The sequence below is a fragment of the Rosa rugosa genome, chromosome 7 (genome assembly GCF_958449725.1).
Source record: "Rosa rugosa chromosome 7, drRosRugo1.1, whole genome shotgun sequence".
NCBI lineage: Eukaryota > Viridiplantae > Streptophyta > Magnoliopsida > Rosales > Rosaceae > Rosa > Rosa rugosa.
In genome coordinates this window covers 6,280,313-6,294,913 of record NC_084826.1, presented here as the reverse complement: position 1 = coordinate 6,294,913, position 14,601 = coordinate 6,280,313, and the positions used below count along the sequence as shown (strand labels likewise).

Below are 14,601 nucleotides of genomic sequence, written 5' to 3'. Positions count from 1 at the left end.
CCAACACACAAATTAATCTCAATAGTACAAACCCCCATGCTTCGTAAGCGAAAGTATCGAAGTATCCCTAATTTTTTTTTATTGTCTATACAAATCTAATAGTAATACGGTCTAACTCAAGACCTTCTTAATTCATAGGAAGAACAATCTTCAAATTTAAAAAACTCGGGAGAAATGTCCTAAATTTTAAAATAGCATTGGCAGTTACTCCCTAGAAAACATGAGGTAAAAAACTGAAGTGATCAAATTTTGATCACATGGACTGAAGAAAGTTACCAACTCAGCTAGTGCTACTTACGTTAGTCACAATGTCTCCTTTCGAGGTGTCAAACCTGTTGATGTCAATAGCATACTCGCATGGGGGGGTGTGAATAGCGTGTAAAAATCACTTCCCTACTTTAAGCAGAAAAACAGGAAAAAGAAGCCCAATGCAAGGCCCAAAAAATATAAGAGAACCAGTTTTCCTAAAGCAGCACAAAATCCAAAACCCAAAACCCAAAGCAGTATAAGGAATCTCTTCCATTCCCAAATCTCAACTTAGAAGCCATTTGTGGCTTTTGTGAGGGAAATGGAGCCATTCTAGGAGCATTTGGCAAGGTCAGGTTTCATCTTTGCTGCTTAATTTCAACTACATTTACATTTACAAATACAAGTAATGCATTTCAAAGTCTGATTTGGAGGGCTTTTGTGTTAGGATTTTGCTGAAAATGTGGCTGCAAATCATGCTTTAGTCTCTCTACTGGGTTTACAAAGCTGTTAGTTCTTGAGTAAGCCCATCAATCACTTTACTTAATGTTCTTGATTTACATATTGGATGAACCCATTTAGCTGTTCAGTAGTTAGTTTGGTTTCACTTATCATTTCCTAGTTTATTGAAAATTTTGCTTCAATTGAGTACCATTGAGATGATTCTTTATAGATTAGAAGATAATGGTTTCTAGTTTAGGGTTCATTTCACCAAGAAGTTGTCATATATTGTAATAATTTTGTTTTATGTTCTTGATCATTGACTCCTTATAGGTCTAAGGTGTTTTACAAAAGCAAAAGTATCATGGAACTCTTTGCAAGTTCTCGAGCTTCTCGAGAGAGAGTGAGAGATAGATTTACTAATCTTCCAGAGGATGTTGCTTGTAAAATTCTTTCCTTCGTCAGTTTTAGAGACAGTGCTTGTGTGGGATGTGTGTCCAAAAGATGTAGAGAGTTTTCTCTATGCGTTCAGAACTTGGATTTTGATTCGGCCTATGCAATTTACATGCGGGATAGGTTGAGGTTGTTGAATTGTTTGGATAGGTTCTTGTTTCAACGCGGGGAGAAGGAGATAAAGAGCTTTCGTATTCATTGGATCTTTGAAGGAGAAAGTGCAAGAAACGATGAGCATTTTCGAGTAATGTCATGGATCAATTATGCAGTCAAGTGCAATGTTGGAAGTCTTAATCTTGAGCTCAGTAAGTTTGGGGGGATGATGACATTAGAATTGCCGTCTTGCATCTTTCATTGCAAGTCTTTGAGGCATCTAATTGTGGATGTATTGAACACAGGAGGGAAGATTCTTAAGACGCCCTCCTTTGCTTGTTCCAGTAATCTCCAATCCTTAAAACTGAAAAATGTTACTATTGAGGAGGGGTTTGGTAAATGGATCTCATGGTGTTGCAAATGCATAAAGGAATTATCACTTGAACAGGTATTCAAGACAGAAAGAATCAGCATTGAAAGCTCATCTCTGGAATCATTTAGTCTTAAGAGTGATTATCGTTTGTGTTCTGATGATCTCCTTAAGCTCTCCATCCTTAACGTCTCAGGTGAAAAACTGGGAAAAATACATGTACAATGGAAAACACGTAAACGTGGCATAGATTATTTGCAGATTTTTGCCCCTAATGTTAAAGATTTGACATTGATCGGGATTTTCATGAATTACCTGTCTTTGGGGAAATTAATGTGTTTAGAAAAGTCAATAATTTATCCATTAGGCATACATCATTTTGACAAGGCGTTTGAGATTCTTTGCAGTGTAAGCAGAGCTAAAGTTCTTGCTGTGATCGGAGACATCATAAAGGTAATAAGACACCATTCTTTAGACGTAGTTTTCTATAAAGGATATTACAGGGAACAGATCTTGGTTATGTGACCATGGCGTGGCGACAATAATTAATCTATGTTTCTTATATTAAGCAATTTTCTTTTGAAGTTATGGTGAGACTTGCTATCATGTAAATTTTTATTAATGCTGCAAGCTTTGTATATATCATACTAAAAGACATTAAGTTGAAAAATTTATAAATTGTCAGTTACAACTTACAACACTGAGTCACAGATTTTGCAAATGATAGTCATTGACAAACATGATAGTGATTACGATTTGGAACAGTTGATTGCTATTCATGTGTATTTCGGAAACATATTAGATCAACTTTTGTAACTGTTTTCTCGACTCCCAAGCGTTTTTGGTTTCTCATTCTTTTTCTATTTAACATTTTTCCTTTTAAAATACTGCAGGTTGTGTTCAGGGAAGGCATCATGACACCACCCTTAGATAATGTTTATTGCTTTTCTATGCTTGGGACGTTGACTGACGACCTTGTCCCACCTATGGCCAATCTTCTTAAAACAGTGCCTAATTTGATTAGTTTGCGCATAAGTAATGCAGTCATCCCTCTCAACTCTAGTACAAATGTAAGTAAAGTAGTTCTCCTTCTTTGGCTTTGGTAAATTGTTTTCTTGGTTATTTCAGAAAAGATAAATTGGTCTGTTTGTTTTGTTGTGTCTCCAGTCATCTGGGTTCAATATCAGCTATTGGAAATCCCTGAACCTGGCTTTTGTTGATCATCTTGAGTACGTATCAATACCAATTTTCAATGGAGATAATGAGGTGGAGTTTGCAGCTTATTTGCTCGAAAATGCTAGGAATTTGAAGAGAATGGTCATTTATCACTCAGGCCAACATAGTGCTATAAACTGGCTTCAAAATAAAAGCTTCTGCTATTCCACTGCCAATGTTATCTTTATGGAACCAGTCAAGCAGTTGATCAAGAAAACAAAGGAAACAGAAAGGAGGTATAATATTTTTTTACTTTCAGAAATTTTTATATCACATTTCATCATATCAAAACCTTAATTTGATGTTGATGGATGCAGTATGGCCATTCTATTGAAATGTAAAACTCGGATGTCAATATGTTTTGGTCAGACTCTTGATATATCTTAGTTTTAGATAACGTACATTAGTTGCGCAGGGTGTGTTTATGATTATACCCTTTCAGATTTTTGAATTGCAGTAACATATTTAAACACTATTTATCATGGCATGCACATAAATACTCATCCATAATCTGGTGTATGGTTGATTACATATAGGCTGATGTTCTAGTTGATCACAAGTCCAGAATGCTGAAAAGAAGAAGCTATCCTTAGAACTCGCAGGAATTCTGAAGGTTTTGAAGAGGGTGAGGAAGATGTATCAAAGCTTGTTTCCCATCGTAGTAGATTTACATGCAAGGGTTCTTCTACAGAAGGAGTACTTTGTGCTGTAATTTTTGCCTCTAGCTAGTTGGTTTAGATCACCTGTCAGGGTTCTTTACCTATAAGGTGGTAATTGTTTTCTTGTTTTGGGTCTAAATCAGTCTTAACCGAGCCAACATCTTACTGGATGTTTATTTTGCGTAGAGATACTCCACAAAACTCAGATATTTTATGTTACTGATTCTAAATTTCTGATATTCATTCTTCGCCACAAAAGTCTTTAATTTCAATGGTTCATGAAGATTGAAGACATGAAGTAGCTATCTCTCTTAATTTTGCTGAACATCCACTTCAGATTGCTCGATTTCTCTGACGTAATTTTCTGAAGCACCATAGTATACAACCATTTAACTAGAAAACTAGTAAATTTTATTGTTTTTCATATGGCAGGTAATACTACCGCCGTTAGGCCGGAATACAAAGTTATTTACTGCAATCACGAACAACCTTGCATTTCAAGGTAAATCTTTAATCGGAATCACTAATTAAAATGGTTAGTGAACCCTAACAAGTGCTTACATCCCTCCAAAACCATAATTTTTCCCGCCATATTTTCAACAAAGAAGAATCATTTTCCCGCCACCGCCCAACTCCTAAAGCCCAAGCCCAATCCCCCAATTCTATTTCCCTCTCAACCCAACGACGTCGTCTGGCACATATTCACTTGCACTGACAAACCCAATCCGAACAACCCGAAATACCCCTCTCAAAACTCCCAATGACCAGCAGCATACACCCACAGGACAAGTCATAACCCCAAAACATCAGGTCCATTTTCGTCACTCCAGAAAATCAGGTTTCCCTTCTCTTCTAGAGCCCTCGAAATCAAAAGGAGTGTCTGTGTCCCTGAATCGAAACCCTTCCTCTTCTCTCTGTAATTTTTCTCATTTCGAAAATCCGAAGCGAAACCCTAAATAAATACCCACCTCCACTCTCTCTAATCCTTTTCAAAGAACCCAGCTTTTCTCTCTTTCTCTGAGCCTCTCTCTCTCTCTCTCTATTGGTTTTGTTTTTGCTTAGAATCGGGGGATTTGGGGACGCCGCCAGGGCCGAAAGCAAAACCCTAACCCTAATTCGCATTGCGGGCGCCGCCAAATTTCACCGCAAGGCAACCGCCGGAGCCACGGAAAGGTACGTTGTGTTGATATTTATGGATTAATCGAGTAGTTTTGTGCTGTTTTTTGGGGTTGTATGCGGCGGACGAAAATCTAATTAGGGTTTCGGGTTGGGGGTTTTGGAAAAATTGAAAAGGGGGTTATGATATTGTGGCAGGGGTTTGGTGGGATTCGACTGTAGCTTTTGAATCTGGCGAACTTTAGCAAAACCCTAATCGTTACTGTATATCAATTCGTTTGTAATTTTTTAGTAGATGAAACTATATGATTCCTCAGAAAGGGGAAAAGATTGATTTTTTTTTTTTTTTTTTTTTTTTCTGTATGAGAGGATTATTAGCTACTTTATTTTGGGATGAAGATATTTATGTTTTTTTTTTTGGTGGTAACACAATTGGATTTGTTTATGAATGTTGGGAATTCTCTCATTTGAAGCCCATTAATGGACTATCTTTGTTATGCAGAGTCAGTTCGTAATGGCTGATAATCGAAATGGAAATAGTAAGCCTACAAAGGCAGCTGGAGCAGGAAATAATCCCTATTCCATTGATTTGAATGTCTTCAGTCAGAGATTGAAGTCCCTCTATTCGCACTGGAATGAGCAGCCTGAGTTGTGGGATTCTAGTGACGTTATTGCGATTGCAACACCGCCACAATCAGATGAAATCCGGTACCTTAAGTCTTCAACATTGCAGATGTGGTTGGTTGGGTATGATGTTCCGGATACGATAATGGTGTTCATGAAGAAGCAGATTCATTTCTTGGGTAGCCAGAAGAAGGTGTCTTTTTTTCAAGGTGTGAAGAAGTCTGCCAAAGAGGCTGTGGGTGTTGATGTTGTGACGCATGTGAAGGCAAAGAGTGATGATGGCAGTGCTCTGATGGATACTATTTTGGGTGTAATTCGTGCCCAACCAAAGGCTGATGGCCGTGATACTGTTGTTGTAGGAAGGATAGCAAGGGAGGATCCTGAGGGGAATCTTTTGAAATTGTGGTTTGAGAAGCTGAAGAGTGCAACTGTTCAGCTTGGTGATGTAACAAATGGGTTGTCTGACTTGTTTGCTGTCAAGGAGAAAGAGGAACTTGGTAATGTCAAGAAGGCCGCTTACTTAAATACTCTTGTTATGCAGAAAATGGTGGCGAAGCTTGAGAGTGTTATTGATGATGAGAAGAAGGTCACTCACTCTTCTTTGATGGATGAGACAGAGAAACTTATACTGGAACCCTCTAAAGTTGGGCTGAAGCTCAATCCTCAGAATGTTGATATCTGTTACCCTCCAATCTTTCAGAGTGGAGGAAAGTATGATCTCAGACCTGGTGCTGCCAGCAATGATGAGCTTCTTTATTATGATTCTGCAAGTGTGATCATATGTGCTATTGGATCCCGTTATCACAATTACTGCTCGAATGCTGCCAGGACTTTTTTGATTGATGCTAATCCCCTTCAGAGTAAGGCATATGAGGTTCTTCTCAAGGCCCATGCTGCAGCCATTAGTGAGTTGAAGCCTGACAATAAAGCCAGTGCTGCATATCTAGCAGCACTGGCTGTTGTAGAGAAGGATGCTCCTGAACTATTACCTAATTTGACAAAATCTACGGGGACAGGCATTGGTATTGAGTTCCGTGAATCTGGGTTGAATCTTAATGCAAAAAATGATCGGGTGGTGAAAGCTGGCATGGTCTTTAATGTGTCACTCGGTTTTCATAACTTGCAGAGTGGTATCAGTGATCCAAAGCACCAGAACTTCTCTTTGTTGCTAGCTGACACTGTTGTTGTCAACAATGACAAACCAGAGGTCCTGACAGTAAAAGTTTCTAAAGCTGTTAAAGATGTGGCATACTCCTTTAATGAAGTTGAAGAAGAAAAGCCTGAGAAGGGAAAAGGTCCGGCTAATGGAACAGAGGCCTTGATATCTAAAACCAATCTGAGGTCAGACAATAATGAGAAATCAAAGGAGGAGCTACGAAGGCATCACCAGGCAGAACTTGCCCGCCAGAAAAATGAAGAAACAGCCCGTAGACTTGCTGGTGATGGACATGGATCAGGTAATAATCGTTCCACTGCAAAGTCTTCATCTGATTTAGTGGCCTACAAGAATGTAAATGATCTCAATCCTAAAAGAGATCTGATGATTCAAGTTGACCAGAATAATGAAGCTGTTCTTTTGCCTATATATGGGAGCATGGTCCCCTTTCATGTTGCCACCATAAGGACAGTTAGTGTCCACGCGGAGTCAGCCAACACTAATCAGGCTTGTTATATCAGAATCATCTTCAATGTTCCTGGGACTCCTTTTAGTCCTCATGATACAAACTCACTGAAAAACTTGGGTTCTATATATTTAAAGGAAGTTTCATTTCGCTCCAAGGACACAAGGCACATAAATGAAGTTACACAGGTGATCAAAAACCTTCGGAAGCGAGTTGTGTCCAGGGAGAGTGAGAGAGCTGAGAGGGCTACGCTTGTTACTCAGGAGAAACTCCAACTAGCTGGTAACAAATTTAAGCCGCTGAGATTGAATGACCTCTGGATTCGACCTGTGTTTGGTGGACGTGGCAGAAAGATTCCGGGTACTCTTGAAGCTCATGCAAATGGGTTTCGTTACTCTACCACCAGACAAGATGAGCGCGTGGATGTAATGTATGGAAATATTAAGCATGCTTTTTTCCAGCCAGCAGAGAATGAGATGATTACTCTCCTTCATTTTCATCTTCACAATCACATAATGGTGGGCAACAAGAAAACCAAAGACGTGCAATTCTATGTGGAGGTTATGGATGTAGTTCAGACCTTGGGAAGTAGTAAGAGATCTGCCTACGACCCAGATGAGATTGAAGAAGAGCAACGAGAGAGGGCTAGGAAGAACAAAGTCAACACTGAATTTCGGACCTTTGTGACTCGGGTACAGGATCTTTGGCAGCAGCCCCAGTTTGAAGGACTTGAACTTATGTTTGATCAGCCTATGAGGGAGCTTGGTTTCCACGGTGTGCCTTATAAATCCTCAGCATATATCGTCCCTACTACAAATTGCCTGGTTGAACTGATTGAAACTCCTTTTCTTGTTGTCACTCTTGGCGAGATTGAAATTGTGAATCTGGAAAGGGTTGGGCTTGGACAGAAGAATTTTGACCTGGCAATTGTATTCAAGGATTTTAAAAAAGATGTTCTTCGGATTGATTCGATCCCATCCACATCACTTGAAGGTCTCAAGGAATGGCTTGACGACACAGAGATCAAGTACTATGAGAGCAGGATGAATCTGTCGTGGAAACCTATACTGAAGACAATTACTGAGGATCCGCAGAGCTTCCTTGATAATGGAGGTTGGGAATTTTTGAATTTGGAGGGAACGGATTCAGACTCTGAACAGTCTCAGGAGTCAGACCAGGGTTATGAACCATCTGATATGGAATCCGAATCAGAATCGGAGGAAGATTCTTCTGATAGTGCGTCACTTGTGGAGTCTGAGGATGATGAGGAGGAAGATTCAGAAGAAGTCTCGGAGGATGAGGAGGGGAAGACATGGGAAGAGTTGGAGAGGGAAGCAAGCAATGCAGACAGGGAGAAAGGCAACGAGTCGGACAGCGAGGAGGACAGGAAGAGAAGGAAGATGAAAGCTTTTGGCAAGGCTCGAGCTCCGCCTGCTGGTAGCATCCCAAAGCGGTCCAAGCTGAGGAGATAGATAGGTGGTTGTTTCATGTCTAAGTTAGTTATTATCTCATGCTTTAATGGTCGGCTGACGACGTAGCTTGGAACTTTTATATTATTTTCTAGTAGATCGTTTTTAGGGAATTTGGTTTCATTCCAATAGGTTATGTTATTTTGCTTGTAAATTGGTAGCATCCTCGCTGGAAGTGATCTTTTATTCTCTTTCCTATGGTTTTTGCTTGTACTTGTTGAGTTTTGTTCTTTTGCTTTTGAAACAAAACAATTTATCATCTCGAAACAAAACTACGATTAATGATCCAAGATAATGAGTAAAGGTTCAGGTCGAGTGGCTTCATTTTTACTAAATGGCTATAGTTTCGTCGGAGGACTACTATCTTTCTTCTTTCTATCTTATCTTTATAGATCAATCCTCATTAAACCTCTCAATTTCGTTTCAAATCCATATATGAAATTCCCACGGATTAGCTTTTACTTTTGGAATGAGTTTCAGATACTCAATTGCCAAACACATGCGCCACTGGATTCTTGGCCAAACCTAGTAAAACTTATTATTTATCCAACTGGGTTTTGTCTGTTTCTTCATAGTTTAAAGATTTGAGAACAGAGAGTCTGGCTTTAGTATCATATAAGTTTAGGGGGGTGAAAGAGCAGTTTCTCTAACCATGTATTATTAGTGACCAGATATATATTTTTTTAGGGGAATGAATTTAATTCATAGATAAGAAATCTCTACGATCAAAGTTCATAACTTCCCCCACCTCACGGAGGTAATTCAAAAAAATAAATAGATGCGGTAGATAAACATATGTTGTAAGAAAAAGAGATTGAGGAGAAAGTAGATGTGTATTTCATTGATAATATAAAGGAATACTAGCACAATATCTTTGAGTAAATGAGTCATATTCTAATTAAGACCATCCCTTATTACAATTAGGATAATGAAATTTGTTTCGGCCAGGCACACTAAATATGAATTTCCTTCAACAGAAATCAATATAGAAAAAATATCTATTAAATTCTCAACCTTTGTATAACTCATGATGAGATCACTAAAGTGTAATTTACTCAATACTAATGAGTTCTAACTTAAATAAAGCCGATCAAATTACAGTTTCCGACCTTATTCAAGACACTAGCGTCATAATTTGCAAAGAGGTAGGCAAGGATTCATCTTTGGCTTCAATGATAAAATCATAAATGGTACTGTTAACGAGCTCTTTGCCACACACCACACTGACAAAGACTAGCTTGTTGGGGCTTCCTTCTTGTACTGAGAGACAGTAAACTCTGCAAGCTGCTTCATCTTTGGGTCTAGGGTCTTCCAAAAAGTGATCGAAGAGTGTCGCTCTGTTGTGAGAAAAGTGAGACGAAGAAAGAGAACAAGAAGGGTGATGAAGCAATGGAAAGACATAGTGACTAATGATCTTTGCTTAAGTTACTTGATTTTATACTAGGATCACGAGTGAAAGAATTGTTGGTAAATGATTTATAGGGCAGCAGTTTGGAGCTTTGGATGGAGCAAACAATTGAAGAACGAAAGTTCCATATACAATAAATGTAATCAAAGATGCAAAGTAGAAGGGAATCACTATCATTGATTTTATAGTCATACAAGAAGAGGCATGTATGGCACTAGCACCTGTAGCCCGCTAATGTATGTTACATGTAGTTTTTAGTTCTCACAGATGAAGCTCGTGAACACTAACAAAACTTCACTTCACATTATGCTGACAATTACAGGCAATACAACGCAAAATTGTGTCAGTCTGATAGAAATTCACCATATCATGTAGAATATGTTGCAGTTAAAGAGAAAGGTAACTTTCAAGTATCATGATTAAAAGTAACTGTATCTCAAGACAATTTGTAAGCATGGTGTGGCTTGTTGTACTACCTCTATGTCCTCTCACTAATCCCAGAAAATATAACCAAAAAAAAAAAAAAACAGAGAAGGTAATCATAGTCTCATAGAGTACATCTCCTTTAATTATCGTATCCAGTGATGAACCAACAAATTGTCACAAACTCTGCCTGGCGATGAGCTATTCTTCAACTCTACCTACCGCACTCAAGGGGATAATGCCATGGCTGAATTACCATTATTAATTCATCACATTGAACAAATTGGTCCCTCACTTTTGCCTTCTTTGGCAAATATCTGCTCCACCACCTCACTGATGTGAGGTGGAGGTGCAATAACTTTGAGAAACATCCTGCTGTATTTGAAGTAATACAGAAGTTAAAAAGGGACTCATCTTCACAGGAACAGAAGTAATTTATATGAACGTGGATAGAATAGCAGTTTGCGGAAGTATCTTTAAACAGAATCATTGAAATACCAGTTTGGATACGTACTTTGAATTTGATCAACATATTCTGAAATTATCTTAGCCAAAATTTAAATTAAGAAATTCTCAAAAAAAAAAAAAAAAAATTAAATTAAGAAATCATTACCTCTATATTACAGATTTTGCTGGACTTGCCCGGTGTACCTTACTCAACATAACCATCGGTTCCCCCCATCTCTAAATTGGCAAGTATCCTCATTAGCTTCTTTGACAATCATTATCACGGTCACAAAGGGTCACCTGATTAGCCAAGACAAAGTAAGAATGCAGTAGAAGGGAATAAGAACGGATAGTCGGATACCAGTTGAATACGTAGCAAGTAATGGTAAGTTTGCAGATAAACAGAGGAAATAAATAGTTCTTGAGACAGCCATATTAGAAACTTCAAGAAAGTTCAGGTTATAAAGAGCTCTCTAACAGAACCTAAACCAAAGGCTAATCATTCTAGGAGAATTCAATGCCCAAGAATAATGAAGCCGTATGTTTAAATTTCATGAGAAGCAATTGAACCTAAAGTTCCAAGTGCATCCAGCAGGAATCAAACCACTTATTACGATAGTCATACAGCTAGAACTGACTCCTCCAAATGATATAAGGAATCGACAGTTCATTTCATGTGTCTAATGTAAGGAAAAGGGGAGAATCATAAAGTGAACCTCTAAAAAATTGGTCAGCTGTGCATAAGCCATTTAGACAAGTACCTGTTTCTTATCCTTTTCAATCATGCAGACATATTATAGTCTAGCATAACTATCCTGTCCATTGATAATCAAAATTGCATATGGAGCAGTCATAAGCTTATCCAATTTTGTAACATACACTAAAGCCCCAAGGAAATCTGTAAATGCGTGGACAAATTGAAAACCAAATAAAACTAAATCAAAATTTTAACATACAAATTTAGAATAGAAAAGAAAAAAAAGAAGAAGGGAAAAGCAGAAAGTATAACTGAATACTCGCATACCTAGCATATAGTTTCAGTCACCCACCTAGCCTGGAAAGCAAGGTGACAATGGCACCAGTGTCAGCCTGGCGATACATCTGTCTCAGATCTGTAACAACAGGTACTGCTGATTCATGTACTCTAATACGCCTTTCTTCACAGCATTCAATGTATCTTTAATACGTTAAGGACACTTGAGTCATTAATAACCTTCACGATACAAGTGTGGCATTGCTCCTAACCAACTTAAACTAGAGAGTCACATATCCAAAACCAGGATAAAGAGTGATAGGTATTTGTTATGCAGATCAAAAAAGAACTTGGTAAATGGTTATCAGCATAGTGGAAATTTAAAGATATACAGAGAATACAATAGCAGTGTTAATAATTGATATGGACAGCAACATATGTGAATAACCAAAAGAAAAACAAGCACCATACAGGCTGTCTGTGTTGAGCTTAAATAAAACATCAAAGCAGAAGGATACAGCAAAGAAAATATAGCGCTGGCCTTTCCCTTTCACCAATAATCTCCACAGGAACAAAATCCATCCTTGAAATGGTGGAAACGCTTTGCATCCCTGACAACTATCTCCCTGTTGACAAGCTTAGATATTAGCTTAGTTGCTGCATGACAATTCACACACGCGCGTAGGTTTTTAGTTATTCTTAGTGTAGTTCCAGGAGCAGTACAGATGAGGCCATAAGCAATTGCCAGCCTCTCACTATGATTGCAAAGTGTCTCCTCTGTCTCTTCATAATTCAAATCATGCAGGACGGATTCTGTATGTGGAACAAATCCAGCCTCCTTCAACCTCCTCTCTAGACTCTCAAGCTCTTCATATATTTCCTTAGACCTTGGATGTGACTTGTCTCCTACATGAAATGCCTGAAGTTTTCCATTGATCTCAATCAAACTATGTCCAAGGCCCTTGATCAGTCCTTTCTCCCTCATCAGTACTCGCACATGTACAACACGATCCCATAATCGGGCTGAAGCATAGAGATTTGACAGTTGAACATAATGCCCTATCTCATATGGATCTAATGAGAAAAGCTTTTCTGCAGCATATTCTCCCAAAGTCACATTTCGATGGATCTTGCACGAACTAAGAAGTGCTCCCCATACACTTGCACCAGGTTCAATTGGCATCTTTTGTATAAAATCATAAGCCTGTTCCAACTGGCCTGCACGTCCCAGAAGATCAACCACACACGAATAATGATGGTTTCCAGGCTCAATCCCATAGTCTCTCATGCGGTGGAAAAGCTCCCATCCCTCATGTACAAGGCCTGAATGGTTGCATGCGATAAGGAGTCCAAGAAAGGTAACATCATTTGGTACCACCCCAGCCTGCTGCATAGAATAGTAAACATCAATGGCTTCTTGTCCTCGACCATGCAATCCATAGCCCACAATCATTGCACTCCAGACGACAACATCTTTATTAGGTGTTCTATCAAAGACCATGCGAGCAAAATCTACACTACCACATTTTGCATACATATCAATTAGGGCTGTGTTAACAAAAACATGATTTCTATACTCACTTTTGCTGATATAATCATCCATCCATTTCGCTAGTTCAAGAGAACCCACGTGGGCGCATGCTGAGATAGCAGACCTCAGAGTAATTGAATCAATTCTAATGCTTCTAGAAGAGATCATCTCACGGAATAGCTCTACAGCTTTCTCAGCGTGACCGTTCTTTGCATAGCCAGAAATCATAGCATTCCACATCATTACATTTGGTCTTTCCATCTTATCAAAAAATGATCTGGCAACCATCACCTGCCCACTTTTAGCATACATGGCTGTGAGTGAAATGACCAAGTCAGGTTCAAATTCAAGTCCCATTTTAACTAAACAACCATGAACAGACCTCCCCTGTCCCAAGTCCTCTACATCAGTATACGCTTTGAGAACACTAACCAAAACAATCCAATCCGGTCTAACATTCAACTCCCTCATCACACTAAAAACTCTCAGAGCTTCCAAACACTGGCCATTCTGCGCATACCCTGAAATAATCGAAGTCCACGAAACAACAGACCTCTCACCCAGCCCATCAAACACAATCCTAGCGCGTTCTACTCTACCACATTTGGCATAAAAGGCCACGAGACTGTTCTGCACAAACACATCCGACTCAAAACCATGTCGAAACACCTGGCAATGAACCCGGCGGCCCATTTCAAGCGCGGCCAAGCCACCGCAAGCTTTGAGCACATGAGGGAAAGTAAAGCCATCTGGACTCACACCGGTCTCTTGCATCCTACAATACATTTCTACGGCATCAGCAAACGCATTGTGCTTCGAATAGACCCGAAGGATTGCATTCCACAGGAACACATTCGGGTCAGTAAATTCATCGAACACCTGGCGGGCGTATGAAATGTACCCGAGGTTTGAGCTGCAGTTGACCAATTTGGTGATTAAAAAGCTGCTGGCTTCGAAACCAAGTACAAGTAACTGCGCTTGGATTTGATTCAAGTGGCTCTTGTGGGTGGAATTATCGATGAGAGAGGCAAAGAATGACTCGGAATCGTAGGTGAAATGGAGGAGAGTATGGTCTAGGTTGAGAGGAGAGGAGCAATAGTGATTGGAGAAGGTGAATGAAAACTGAGACAAAGTTCGGAATTTGGCGGGAAGGGGAAGCAGAGAGACTCTCTTGATCAGAGTCAAACTCACACCCATCACCACGGAGTAGCTAAATTTCACATATCATATGAGCAACGCTCTCTTAAGGAGGTGAGCCCCTAAAAATGCAAACATACTACACATGTTCTTTCACTCCTAGAAATGCGATTATTTTTTTTTTTATAAAGAGAGTTTAGAACTCAGTCAGGTTGGAAGGCTCATCCCCACGCCCATATTATTATTATTTATTTAAAGTCACCGCATCGAGGGAGACGTAATAACCTATACCCTAAAAATGCAATTATTTTTACGGATAGAGATTAGGTCTTCGGATTATGGCGAATCGTGGTGTGGCTGCTATATGGCGAATC

At 39.2% G+C, this 14,601-nt stretch overlaps 3 protein-coding genes across 6 annotated transcripts; 2 read left to right on the top strand and 1 right to left on the bottom strand.

Annotated features, from left to right (window-relative positions):
- Window positions 1-497: 497 nt before the first annotated feature.
- Window positions 498-3,675, top strand: LOC133723663 (putative F-box/FBD/LRR-repeat protein At1g78760). The gene is made up of 6 exons (XM_062150549.1): window positions 498-597; window positions 695-767; window positions 1,021-2,056; window positions 2,497-2,673; window positions 2,771-3,054; window positions 3,355-3,675. Exons 3-6 carry the CDS (start codon window positions 1,052-1,054, stop codon window positions 3,365-3,367), a joined length of 1,479 nt encoding a protein of 492 aa, XP_062006533.1. The 5' UTR covers window positions 498-597; window positions 695-767; window positions 1,021-1,051; the 3' UTR covers window positions 3,368-3,675.
- Window positions 3,676-4,342: 667 nt separating this feature from the next.
- On the top strand, window positions 4,343-8,521 carry LOC133720293 (FACT complex subunit SPT16-like). The gene is made up of 2 exons (XM_062146545.1): window positions 4,343-4,650; window positions 5,096-8,521. Exon 2 carries the CDS (start codon window positions 5,108-5,110, stop codon window positions 8,309-8,311), a length of 3,204 nt encoding a protein of 1,067 aa, XP_062002529.1. The 5' UTR covers window positions 4,343-4,650; window positions 5,096-5,107; the 3' UTR covers window positions 8,312-8,521.
- Window positions 8,522-9,868: 1,347 nt separating this feature from the next.
- On the bottom strand, window positions 9,869-14,574 carry LOC133720296 (pentatricopeptide repeat-containing protein At3g12770). 4 transcript variants are annotated; one of them, XM_062146549.1, is made up of 5 exons: window positions 12,078-14,574; window positions 11,611-11,763; window positions 11,348-11,484; window positions 10,753-10,886; window positions 9,869-10,514 (listed from the first exon to the last, which is right to left on the bottom strand). In XM_062146549.1, the coding sequence occupies exon 1, from the start codon at window positions 14,285-14,287 to the stop codon at window positions 12,110-12,112; it is 2,178 nt and encodes a 725-aa protein (XP_062002533.1). In that variant the 5' UTR covers window positions 14,288-14,574; the 3' UTR covers window positions 9,869-10,514; window positions 10,753-10,886; window positions 11,348-11,484; window positions 11,611-11,763; window positions 12,078-12,109. The 4 variants fall into 4 exon arrangements, with proteins under 4 accessions (XP_062002533.1, XP_062002535.1, XP_062002534.1 ...); XM_062146551.1 differs by having other exon boundaries at window positions 9,869-10,511; XM_062146550.1 differs by lacking the exon at window positions 11,348-11,484.
- Between the last annotated feature and the right edge of the window lie 27 nt (window positions 14,575-14,601).